We start from the raw sequence: 13895 nt of genomic DNA, 5'->3' as shown, positions 1-13895 counted from the left end.
CCAATATTCTAATACATGAACGGTCATCAAATTTCTTATTTGAACCCACTTAGAAAATCATTACAGTCTCTCACAGCTAAACAAGATGATAGAATTTAGTGCTATTTCCTCCTGTGTTTCACAAATTCTGAAATTTTAAGCAGAGCAATAGATTATTGTAGTGGCTAGTTCATAGCTACTCGCATATCCCTTGCACTAACACCATGTGAGTCAAATGCCATGCGATTGTTCGAGAGATGCTGATACTGTATCGAACATATTGGCATATTGAGCCTCTTCAAACAGAAATTTTAATTGCCCAGCCCTGCTCTTACGAATTTTTCAAAATAAATATACACATGATCTCAGTTGCCAAAGCTTCATCTATGAATTTAAGTCGGCCCCTATATACTTTATTAAACCATGTAAAAATGTTAACCTCAACAGTGATAGTTTAACCTGCGAATATACGACAACCCTGTATTTTTTGAATGATGATTTGGGAGAACTTCGTCTTATAATCAGGCAAATACTGTCACAACTATTTTGAATGAAATATGTTAAGTATGAAATGAGACAATTAAAGAGACGCTGTCTTATCTAACCATGCTAACTGATGTGATAAATATTTTTCTAAAGAGAAAGCGCAAAGGAAAGAGCTATTTTGAAAAAAGAAAGTGTACGTAAGAAATGATTAGTCAAAATATATGTTATGTAGAAAAGGAATAGTAAAAGTGATTCTTGTAGTGCGCACAAATAGATAAAGAAGAAGCACTGTGGGCAGTAACTGTCAAGTTTATCATGGGAAACCTAATAATCATTGATTACAAGGACTGGTGGTGGTGGTGGTAGTAGTAGTAGTAGTAGTAGTAGTAGTAATACACAGGCAATGGAAAAAATTCCCATGTTCCAGAGTTAAAAGTAACTTTTTCCCGGATGAAAATACACTTTTTCTATGTTAAGTGACAGCATACTTTCCCTCGGAACTGTAAAACTTATCAATTCTTTGCATGGTTAAGGTTTAATACACCGGTGTAGAACATCCTGGCTCATTGGAGCAAGAGGGGGGGGGGGGGGGGGGGGGGCGTTTTGGAAAATTTTTTGATGTGCAGCAACATGTCCCCTGCATATTTTCGTATTACAAAAGTGTATATTCAAACTCCATCAAACAGAGCACATTAATTTCTGAAGCACTGAAATCAAGATCATGATGAGGTTTTGTAAGCCAGTCATAGTTCATGTCTTGTTACCTCACCAGGTGATGGTAGCACATATTCAGACCTTAGGACACGTGGTGTAGTCAGCCAACAGCAATATCAGTGTTCAGTAGCATGAACACACAAACAGGGAAAGTTTATAGTTTAAATTAATATACATAGAGTATCTTCAAGAAAAGCTAAGCTTTCACATATAATGTTGGTCTTTTTTGTGTGTGTTACACTTTAAGATACATAACACTAAAGTGCCAGCAAAATTTTAAGTAATGACATAAATGTCTGGCCTCTAAATTCTTCTCAGTGGCTGCCCCTCAAAGTATTGAGTTTTAAATGAGAGTCAAACACTCTGCGATTTAAGAAATTCGAAGTACACTCTCACACGTAACGTAATTCATCTTCTGTAAAATGCAGTTCACTTTGTATGTAATTCTTTTCAAACCACCACTAGCAATATTGTCCCATGACCTGTTAGAATTCATTTCAGCAGTTGTCACTGTGCCAGAAAACAGGCGTTACTGTGCGCGTAGCTACAATAACATAGGAAGCCCATATGTTCGTACTTATATAGCATTAAGACATCTTATATTACGTCACAAATGAAACAGGATATCACAGGATACTCCAACAGCATTGGAATTTCATAAACCATACTAAAATGAATAATTCGGCTTAAAGTGCACATTCATTTGCCCAGATTTACAAAAAAGTAGGCCCCAACATGATACTAAGCTAAGTGTGGTTTTTGGGATGAAAATTTTCTTCGAGTACCAGTACTGTATCATCTCGTTTCATTCTTTATTATGGCATAAAGCCATACATGGCAGACAACGAAAATGTGCACTTTAATTCCAGTAAACTGTTGAAAGAAGCCAATAGTGTGGAATGAAACACTTTGTTACAAATAAACTGACTGCCTCTGTGGAAAAGTTTTTTGCAAATCAGCAAAAATAACTTCCTTGTTCTGTAAGGCGATTAATGCTTGACTGCCAAAAATGTGGAACTAAAATAAAACCAGAAAAACTAACAACATATTTTAGCCTTCCACTATTATGAGGAGGTATTTTAATTCACTTGATAGCTCCTGGCCATAGAAATCATTTTTTTTAAATTTTTTCCCCCCATTTGACGTGAGAGCTGTAAACAAAAACGTGTCACCTACGTACCCAATACAACTCAGACAGCTATGTGAATGCGCGAATCTGGCTGCTTGGGTGCACCAGAAAAATTTTGCTCCGTAGCATCTGGCTGCTTGTGGCTATTTCTGATACAGCCAACACCCATACTTCAAATAGCCTAATGTAGACAGTTGTAATGTCACACTCATCAGAAGCAGTTTGTTGTTATAAAGTATTGCATAGTCTTTGTGCTAAGACCTTTGACACATTCTGCTGTTGACAGACACTTGTGTGTGCACTGTGTTTTGTTGTTGTAAATGGAGTATTTCCTTCGCAACATAAGTTATTTTCTCTCGTTTATGTTTTATTGCTGCAGTAGTGGGCTATAGTAAAATTCATTGTTAGAGTATCGGTTTTTACCAGTCAGAATTAAAAAAAATATAACTGAAAACAAAAACAAAGAAAAATTCCCGGAATTCTAAAAAATACACGGGTTTTTCCTGGTTTTCTCCTGGATGAAAAATTCTCGGGTTTTTCTCAGAATTCCTGGTTGTCCCAGGGTGTATAAACCAGGAGTAGTAGTAGAAGTAGAAGTAGAAGTAGTAGTAGTAATAATAATAATAATAATAATAATAATAATAATATGAAAGTTAAAACTGTTGTTATTTAATAACAATTTTTAATGTTATGAGATTTCTATAATTAGTCAAGTTAGTTAATAATAATAATAATAATAATAATAATAATAATAATAATAATATGAATGTTAAAACTCTTGTTATTTAATAACAATTTTTAATGTTATGAGATTTCTATAATTAGTCAAGTTAGTTAATAATAATAATAATAATAATAATAATAATAATAATAATAATATGAATGTTAAAACTCTTGTTATTTAATAACAATTTTTAATGTTATGAGATTTCTATAATTAGTCAAGTAAGTTGGGTTACATTTAATCTTTCATCTCGGTGGGGGAATATGTGATGTAACGTGTCATTTCTGCTGAATAACAAGTTCCTTTTCTAACCACTTATGCCAAAATATACATTTGTGGGAACTGGAAATGAAGTTAGGTAGTTGTTAAGTGTGGAAGATCCCGGGGTGCATGCTCTGGTTTGCCATACACACAGATGTGGGTCAGCTCAGAACATTGACAAAGTGCAATGGTGAGAAAGTACCTACACCGGCTGTGGTGGCTCACTTATGCTTCAGCATAGTGGAACCTTGGAAGCCTTAGGGCAAAGGCGATAATGTCAACACCAGAACATCTGAAGCTGATAGAAGAAAAGGGTCATTCTCTAATGTCAAATAAGTACAGAAGTGCATGTTACGATCAATTGTGAGCTACAAGTTATGAGAGATGTGATCACCCCACAGTTGTAAACAAAATTGCATGGAGGAAACATTGTGACTGTATTACAGAAGTGTTATCGCAAAACTGATTATGTCATTTTGGTAGCTTGAATAGGTCAGAGCTGTCTTTCAGCACCCACCCATTATAAAAGGTGAAGAAATCACATGTCACCGTCTAGTAGCACTGCATGGCATGTCCACTATGGCACATAACTTCCAAGAAAGGCAACTGCAAGGTACTTATAAGGTAAAAATTGGCATACATATCAGCAGGTTAACAGATTGTGTATTGTGTGGAATGCAACATAGTTAAACACACAATGTAATACACTACAAGAAATAAGGTAATAGATATGGGGCTGAGCCTGTCACATGCCTGTGATTGGTTAGCATTCTATGTTTTGATCAACAAAGTTCTATTTGTCATCTTCACTATTGCAGCAACTTCTCCTATAGCATCCTCAATATCTTCAGCCTGGCTTGACTTATACCCAATGGTGTGTTCAAAGGCGGAAACACTATGGAGTTGTACGCCCCTGCATTAAAATCGAGCTTTCTGTCCAATGAGATGGCTGTGTTGGCAAACCACTGCCAACATTACGGTGCCCCAGACTGGACGGGCACCTACATCTCAGTGTATCTAGGGAGGTCACAGCTCAGGCACCAGCAATGGAAACCGTGTGTCTTCATGGACTAAAACCATGAACGTTCACGCTACTGTGCTGAACTTGGATGTGAACACAAGTCCTCTCTAATAGTACATGCAGAAGTTCACAGCGCATGAGGGATATACTGTGCAACATGTAAGGTGTCCTTCATCTAATGGCCCGCACTTGTGTGAAATTTAGAAAATTGAAGGTCACAACCTGAAAGAGGACCCTAAGTAATTATGCCAATGAAGTTGAAAGAAAGGCTTTGAAATGAGCTTAAACTGAAGGGGGTCCTAACATACATGATCCCACCTGCCCAGACCTAGAATTTTATATTAGTTCAACTTGTAGAAATATCACATTTCATAATTGAATATAATAGAAAGAATCATTCCACATGGGAAAAATATATTTAAAAAAAGATGATGTGACTTACCAAATGGGAAAGCGCTGGTTTCCCGTTTGGTAAGTCACAGTAACTTTTTTTAATACATTTTATAATTGGTTTGATGCACCAGAAGACGATTTCCTCTACATTCTCAATCTCTTCATCTCAGAGTAACACACCTAACATCTTTAGTTATTTGCTGTTTATATTCCAGTCTGTCTTCCCCTACAATTTATGGCCTCTATCGCTCCTTGTACTAATACAGAAGCTAGTCACTCATGTCGTAACACGTTACCTACCTGCCAACAAGGATTGGGATGTTTATAGGTTCCTAACTGAATAAGAACTAGTGGCAGCAGGGCTAACTCGTTGCTCAAGTCATGCTGCTTCACATCAGAGGACAGTAAGTCTGACTGTTGCCAAGAACAAGCAGTCAAGCAGTTAGCTGTATGTGCCAATGCCCTCTCAGTCCAATTTTATGCTCAGAACGAGATTTATTGCTTCCCAATGAAAATGCCCTAAGTGTGGCTCAGTTTTGGAGAAATGTTATCTGAACACAGATTTGGTCATTTCCTTTGTCTTGTTAATTTATTTATTTTTGGTAATCTATTATGATTCTTATGTAATCATGTATACATTTAGTTGTATGAAGTATTTAGAATGCATCACAACACGAGAAATAAATAAAATAAACCTGTCATATTGTCCCTTTTTCAATTAGCAGTTTTTGGTAAATTCCTTACATTGATGCTGCAGAGAACTTTGTTTTTTCATCTTATTTCATAAAGTTATCAACTGTACTTTGAGTTTCAATTATTACATTTCACAGACTTACTCTAATGTATCTCGTACTTTCCTGCTTCTTGGTAGAAATGAGTTGCTCCGTACTACACCAGGTGTAGAAGTATGAAACCGAAATTTGGTTTCAATAATTACACATATGTTGTTTGCAACTGACAAACAATATTTCATTCAAAATGGTCCCCATTGCTATTTATATACTTCTACCACCTCTCCGGCAGGCTATGAATGCCACACCAAAACAACAGTTCTTCTTTTGAAGCAAACCAGTCAGCAAGCCTTTTCCATACATTTTCATACGAACTGAAGCATTGTCTAGTGAGAGCATGTACCAGTGATGCAAACAGCTGACAATCAGTCCAAGCCGAGCCTGGAGAATGAGCCACATGACCTAGTATTTCCCAACTGAACGCCTTGATCGTTTCCCTGACCCGTTTTGCTGAGTGTGATGGGACATATCGTGGAGCAATATAACTTAATGCAGCCATTTTCCATAGTCCGGTCATTTTTCATGTAAAGCTTGATTTAAAGAGATTGATTGTGGTTGGTAGAGATCAGTGTTAACAGTTTCACCAGGCTTTAGCAGGTTATAATTGATGACACCCTTTTGATCCCATGGAACACCAGGGCATTGTTTCCTTTCCAAAGCGGTTTGGTATTGCAGTAGATGTTGATGGTTTGTCTGGATTCACATGATTTACAACACTTAGAATTCTCAAAATATATCCATTTTTCATCACTTCTCACTGTTCGATGGAAAAACAACTTTCTTTTGTATCTGGCAAGCAGCATTTCACAAGCGGTCTTTCGATTTGCTTGCTGTCTTTCATTCAGTTCATGTGGAATCCATTTTCCCCACTTTCAGCACCTTTCCCATAGCTTTCAATGGAAGAAAAACGGCTTTCTGCATCACATTCAATTGTTCCACAGTTTCTGTTGAGTTAGTATCATCTTCATACAACAAGGCCTTCAATTCGTTATGTTCGAACTTTTTCGGTGGTTTCCCGGGGTCGTCAATTCTCATGTCAAAATCACCACTTTTGAATTTTTTGAACCACTTTAAACACTTTTTTCCCAAGAGCATGTTCGCTGAAAGCTTTGATGAGTATTCAATGCGATTCTTCAGCAGTTTTCTTCAAATGATAACGGAAAAGCAATGCTGTTTGTAAATTGCAGTTTGTAGGTGCAAAACTCTAGCAATTTACAGGTTTGACATAGATTATCGATATATGGAACTCGTGTTACTGTGTGTGACATTTGTTGTCAGCACAGGAAGCGGATGGTGTTGCAGTCTCACAGGCTCTACACTGATGGCTAGCACCATCTAGAGGGAAATTCCAGTTTCATACTTCTACACCTGGTACTTGCTGCTTTTTACACCATGTTGTTCTTCCAAAACTCATGAAAGCTCTTGGAAGTTTTTGGGATGGCGAGCTTCACTGCTGGCTAGCAGTGTGGGATGATGGCTACCTAGCATGCTGAACCTGTCACATGGTGTATAGGTTGGCACAGGAAAGCAGGCTCACTTGATTGCATGGATGACAAGGTAAGGTGCCTCTTCTGGCTGATCTGCAATCTTCTCAAACGATTGTAAAGAAACTATTCAGCAATAAAATCTGGTTGTCACACAGCTTGTAGCTTTGTTCATCAGTTTTATGATGAACTGCTTATCATTTCATTAATGATCATTGTTATTGTGAAAGATCAGTTAAAGTCATGCAAGAAATTCTTAAAGCTTGCAGTGAAAAATAAGGGTCGCTATGAATTTGCATTTGGTGTGTGTTAGGTCATATGTTGTAATGTCTAAAATATAGCTAACCTACTGAATTATTCCTTAAACTTGGACTGATATCACTATCACTTGTCTCCAGGAACAATGGTTTGTAGGTAAAGCATTTCATTCCGAACTAACGCACCAGGGAAAAATTCAGAATGAAATATTCATACCATTTCTCATATCTCAAATGGTTTATGATATCTAAACAATATATTGGGATACGAGTAATATGCAAAACTTCCATATTTAGCATGATAGCCAAGAAACTACTGACTTTTCACTGGGGTGCTGTACACACTATCCATTTTCTCAAGACTGGAGACAGACAGCAATATCCTTCCAAGTTTAAAGAACAATTCTGTGTGTTGGCTATGTTTCATACACGAAGACATACGACCTAACATGGACCAAACACAAATTCATAGTGACTCTTATTTTCCACTGCAAACTTCCAACAGTTTTTTGCAGTACTGGAAAGTCTCAAAAAACATAACAGTGACTCTGACCATTAATGAAATGATAGGTAGTTCTTCATGAAGTTGACGAATGAAGCTACAAGATGTGTGAGAATCAGATTTTAAAATTGTGTGAGAAAGATTGCACATCACTTGGCAGGCATGTAACATTCCATTTCATCTCTAGAGTTAATTGGAGTTGTCTGAGAGCTCCTGCCCAGCAGACTGTGACATCAGATGCCAAATAGAACTCCTGATTGGCCAGTACATGTAGCATTTAGGGAACTTTACAAAGACTCACAAAGAAAGCAGCACTGGAGATTTCACAACCAGCTAGCAGATGACAGAGCCCGCAACGGAACCACCACGAAAGCCAGAAAGCAAGCTTACAATGAATCTTATGCTGCATGAGATTTTTACCCCATGTTCAACTATCCTTTGTTCAAGCTTCACATAAATCATCAAAGATGAGTCAATAACAATTTCTTTTGGTTTACCATTCCGCTACAACAGCTGAAAAAATATTATTTATATGATAATGGTCTAGTAATACGAAATCATGTTGTGTGAATAGTACAAATATATGCATATTACATATTTAGTAGTAGTGGGTTAAATAAATGAAGTCTAAAATGGGGCGATTGAGAGGCAACAACAGTTATTAGTTTGTCAAAATAGGTGTCAGGTGTGTGTTACAGACTGTAATTAAGAACATGTATATAGTCTGTAATCGTTATATATAGTTTAAAAGCAATTTGTGTTAATAACCTCAGTGGAAAATCTGGTAATTTTATAGACTTGGTACAATATGAAATTAGGTAATTTTTTTTATTACAATTAAATGTCATATTACATGATATTAATGTCAATAAATAAAATATAATTTTCATGGGAACTTTCAGTTCAAAATTATTTTTAAGTAACCTACATCACAATGGAGCAATTTAGTTTAACTTAAAGTTCAGATACAGCACAGTTAATTCTTGAAATGTCATGATGAACATTTACACTATTATTGTATACAGACAATTCCCCTCACCGAAGGGCAATGCAGCTTTAACAGCATTAGCATGAGGGAGGAAGAATCCATGGGAATGTTTATTTTAGAATATTCTTGACATCTGATTTTCAAAACATGGATTGGCTGGTTTACATCAGATGCCTGATCAACGATTTCCAAAATATCCTCCTCGTCCACCTCTGAAGCCCCCTCTGTCTGGGCCTTGGAACCCATAGCCACGACCTCTGAAACCACCACCACCACCGCCGCCTCTGTAACCACCTCCATACGGACCACCTATGAAAATAAATAGAAAGTGAACAAACCGATTTATTTACACATACCAACACATGAAAACTGCATAGTTTTTACACTAGAAACATTTAGCAAAACTTAATACTTTTTTCACACAGGGAGATGTAACATTTATCATTTTCAATGGGCCACAAACAATGTTTCAAAAGGTCGATAAGAAAACTACTCACAGTACAGAAGTAAGATCTGAACAGAAACGAAGCACATGCACAAAGAATTGATCATTACAGATAAAATTCTGCAAACACCCACAACCATGCAAAGTATCTACTACTTAACACTGCCTCTATATGATGAATGGTTGCTTCACCATATCACTGTTTACACTCAACCCAAGGTCTCTCATTACTTTATTAAATATTACAGTGCAAAAGATGTAATTACATTCCTCATGAATACTTCTAAACTTACCATTGTTTTACTGCATACAGTTTCAAATGTAAGGTTTAAGCTTTCATCTAAAATTTTATATTCTGGAAGAACACTTATCATATTACAAATACTTGTCAAAGTATGCTAGATATTTAAAATCATCTTTCAATTCAATTTTTAGTCAGTTTGTAACTTTACAAATGAAGCTTTAATTGAGTAGCTAATGTACACAAAAGCACTTCTGTGGGTCTTTGATTTTCGCGCCAGAGCTCTGACTGTTTCCTTAAAATTAAATTTAACATCAGTTTCAGCGGGTTTCGTACAACAAGTAAACTGATTAACTGGCATGGTTGGGAAAATCTGATGTTTTAATTTTTCTTTAATCTCAGATTTTTACATTGGGCAGACCTTCAATAATTCTTTGCACATATTATAGTCCTTCCTCTAACATCTACACAACAAATTTGCAGTGGCTGACCACTCCATGGATTATGGGAAAGTTCAAGATACCAACCACTGCCTCATCCTATTGGGATACAGTGGTCAAAGAAGCTGTGGAAATCAGTAGACTACTTGCTCAATCAAGACGAGGATTTCCAGCTTATCTAATCATATAAACTACTCATTTCATGTCCATGCTCTCAGTGCAATTGTTGTTTTGTGTCTTCACTGCCTGTCATACCAAGATGTCATCAATTTTTATTACTATAGCTGGGCCACTGAAACCCGTTACGTCAAGCTCAATTTACAAACGCCTTTAAGTTCACGTTTTGATTGAAGAACAAGGAACACGATATGCTGCACCTTTTGAACTAATTATAGTATAGCAACGTAAGTCAGTTCCAACATAATTTTCATGTTGCCGGTTTCCATGTCCACAAATAAGTTTTAGCGTGTACCTCAAAAACTTTAGGACCCAGTGACTATAATAAGGAAAGTGGTGCTACTTCAAGAGTTACAAGACACTGAAGTAACCAGTGAGGAAAAATGCCCCTGCAGAGAAAACTGTTTTTAAAAAATACTCCTGGAAAGAAAAAAGCTGCCTTGCCCACTCACGGATCTTTATTCTTTCCAAACCAATTCATTTTGTCAGCATATTTATGGATATTACAGTAGGAAAGAATATCCCACATTAGCAAAGTTGTTTGTTTATTTTGTTATTTCTTTAAACTTTTCTCAGGCAGAAAAGATCGCTTAAAATGGTGTCAAAAACTATGGACTTCTGCTTTAAAAAGTTAGACAATGACTGTTGCTCAAAAAAGTTCATGTTGCTATGGCTTGTAGTACCTTCTTAAATAAAATTATAGGAAAAGATCATTTCAATAACATGGTTACATGAAACCTGGGTCAATGCTAGAGAGAGAGAGAGAGAGAGAGAGAGAGAGAGATGGAGATGATAAATGCTGGAAAGTGGAGACACCGAACAGCAGTGGTTGTCAGCCAATGGAAAGAGGAGCCAGATTAATCATGGCTCCTACATGTTCTTCAAAGGGTCTTTGGTAGGATGGATTTCTAGTTTTTCAATTTAAAAGAGCTGCATCTGTCATGAAGATATGGACCATTCAGGATTTCTGCAATGGTTTGAAAACTTGTTGCTCCAGTTTAGGGTTCCAACAGTGATTCTACTGGATAATGAACTCTTATAACTAATGACTGCAAAGAAATAATGGTCCAGTGATTGTTGGCAAGAGTCAATGCTGCAGACATTCATTTTTGAAACAAAATAAGCCTATGACACCTACGTATGTTGTAAGCGAAGTTGCAAACGAACAGGTTCACATGGTAATTACACTACTGCCTTATAATTACCATTTTCAAGCAAACTGAACTGGTTTGGGGTAGTGTTAACACTTTCTACGCCGAGACTGTACGCAATACATTTTTGCAAACACAACCCTTTGAACAAAGCCCGTATTCCATACATTCCTCTGTTTCCCACACTTTTTAATACAATCAAAGGTACGCTATAGGTTTCTTCATTCAAACTGGCAGCAAGTGTAATTTATGTACTTTCCAGAAGAGATCACTGCAAGTCTGCAGCTTGAGTGTACCAAACACACAATCAATTTGTGTGACCGTGATCACCTCTGACTTGGGCTTAGTTCACTTTGTGGCTAAGTTTTCATCTTTGTGTTGCTTTAGCAACATGGATTTTTCGATGGTTCTTATGAGTAAGAGAAGGAAAACAGACTACATTGATTACGAACCTTCAGATGTATTTTGTGAACATTCCAAAAGTTCAGGCAACAAACATGGGTTTATACTATTGAAAAATATCGCTACAACATTACATTTATGTTACTATAAAAGTAAATATTGCCTAAAATATTTTATACTGTTCTTTTGACTGTTTATATGTGTGTTTTTTTATACATGAATAGATGAAGGTGAGGGTTTGAGTACTGCTGCTTGTTCTGACACATCACCAAACATTATTACTGGTGTGACCAAATGGTCCAGAGTTGACAATAAGCTTGATTTACCAGTGTTCAATAGTGCTAGTAGTGTAACTTTGCAACTGTATGAACACTGTGTACTGAATTTGAATGATTCTCGGCATTTTTCAATAATGAGAAGACCAAAACAAAAAAAGCTGAAACAAACATGAATGCAGGATTAAAATTTTTGGAATGAGTAGGTAGTAGCCTATGAAGAGAAATTCTGTGTGGCATCAATGGTCAATAGAAAAGATACAAGAAATATACTTTTTTCCCTATCATTTTGCATATGAATATAGCGAAGCTGCCAAAAATAAGTGACTATTGGTCAAAGGATTCATTACTTCAGTGGCATACAGGCTGATGAGTTGAGACATATTCACTTCCATTTTGTTTATGTTGCTCTTGAATGACAGCATTAAATTCATAAAGCTAGGTCAGCTAGGACATCACTCCTGCACGAAATCAGACCTTTCTTCATTGTTTTGTCACAAAGTGTATGAATAATTTCAACCATACTTGAATCTCACAACTGATTAAGGAATATGCAACGTAGATTGTATACCGATTAGGTTCCTTTCAGATTACGCTGATACTATAGCTCCCTACTTAGCACTCATATACAACCGCTCGCTCACCGATAGATCTGTACCTACAGATTGGAAAATTGCGCAGGTCGCACCAGTGTTCAAGAAGGGTAGTAGGAGTAATCCATTTAACTACAGACCTATATCATTGACATCGGTTTGCAGTAGGGTTTTGGAGCATATACTGTATTCAAACATTATGAATCACCTCGAAGGGAACGATCTATTGACAAGTAATAAGCATGGCTTCAGAAAACATCGCTCTTGTGCAACGCAGCTAGCTCTTTATTCGCACGAAGTAATGGCCGCTATCGACAGGGGATCTCAAGTTGATTCCGTATTTCTAGATTTCCGGAAAGCTTTTGACACCGTTCCTCACAAGCGACTTCTAATCAAGCTGCGGAGCTATGGGGTATCGTCTCAGTTGTGCGACTGGATTCGTGATTTCCTGTCAGAAAGGGCGCAGTTCGTAGTAATAGACGGCAAATCATCGAGTAAAACTGAAGTGATATCAGGTGTTCCCCAGGGAAGCGTCCTGGGACCTCTACTGTTCCTGATCTATATAAATGACCTGGGTGACAATCTGAGCAGTTCTCTTAGATTGTTCGCAGATGATGCTGTAATTTATCGTCTAGTAAGGTCATCCGAAGACCAGTATCAGCTGAAAAGCGATTTAGAAAAGATTGCTGTATGGTGTGTCAGGTGGCAGTTGACGCTAAATAACGAAAAGTGTGAGATGATCCACATGAGTTCCAAAAGAAATCCGTTGGAATTCGATTACTCGATAAATAGTACAATTCTCAAGGCTGTCAATTCAACTAAGTACCTGGGTGTTAAAATTACGAACAACTTCAGTTGGAAGGACCACATAGATAATATTGTCGGGAAGGCGAGCCAAAGGTTGCATTTCATTGGCAGGACACTTAGAAGATGCAACAAGTCCACTAAAGAGACAGCTTACGCTACACTCGTTCGTCCTCTGTTAGAATATTGCTGCGCGTTGTCGGATCTTTACCAGGTGGGATTGACGGAGGATATCGAAAGGATGCAAAAAAGGGCAGCTCGTTTTGTATTATGGCGTTATAGGGAAGAGAGTGTGGCAGATATGATACACGAGTTGGGACGGAAGTCATTACAGCATAGACGTTTTTCGTCGCGGCGAGACCTTTTTACGAAATTTCAGTCACCAACTTTCTCTTCCGAATGCGAAAATATTTTGTTGAGCCCAACCTACATAGGTAGGATTGATCATCAAAATAAAATAAGAGAAATCAGAGCTCGAACAGAAAGGTTTAGGTGTTCGTTTTTCCCGCTCGCTGTTCGGGAGTGGAATAGTAGAGAGAGAGTATGATTGTGGTTCGATGAACCTTCTGCCAAGCACTTAAATGTGAATTGCAGAGTAGTCATGTAGATGTAGAGGCTGAAGAGGATTTAGAGCTTAT

At 37.2% G+C, this 13895-nt stretch overlaps 1 protein-coding gene across 3 annotated transcripts in view; it reads right to left on the bottom strand.

Moving 5' to 3' along the window:
* Positions 1-8550: 8550 nt before the first annotated feature.
* LOC126365821 (dosage compensation regulator) overlaps positions 8551-13895 on the bottom strand; it is a 187832-nt gene continuing 182487 nt past the window's right edge. For all 3 annotated transcript variants that reach the window (XM_050008431.1, XM_050008442.1, XM_050008452.1), the window contains one exon: positions 8551-9038. In XM_050008431.1, the coding sequence (XP_049864388.1) occupies positions 8908-9038 (131 nt within the window). In that variant the 3' untranslated portion in view covers positions 8551-8907. The remainder of the gene's footprint in view (positions 9039-13895) is intronic.

The sequence above is a fragment of the Schistocerca gregaria genome, chromosome 1, assembly GCF_023897955.1.
Source record: "Schistocerca gregaria isolate iqSchGreg1 chromosome 1, iqSchGreg1.2, whole genome shotgun sequence".
NCBI classification, from domain to species: domain Eukaryota; kingdom Metazoa; phylum Arthropoda; class Insecta; order Orthoptera; family Acrididae; genus Schistocerca; species Schistocerca gregaria.
The sequence above is the reverse complement of the archived record's forward strand: the minus strand, read 5'-3'. Positions and strand labels throughout refer to the sequence as shown.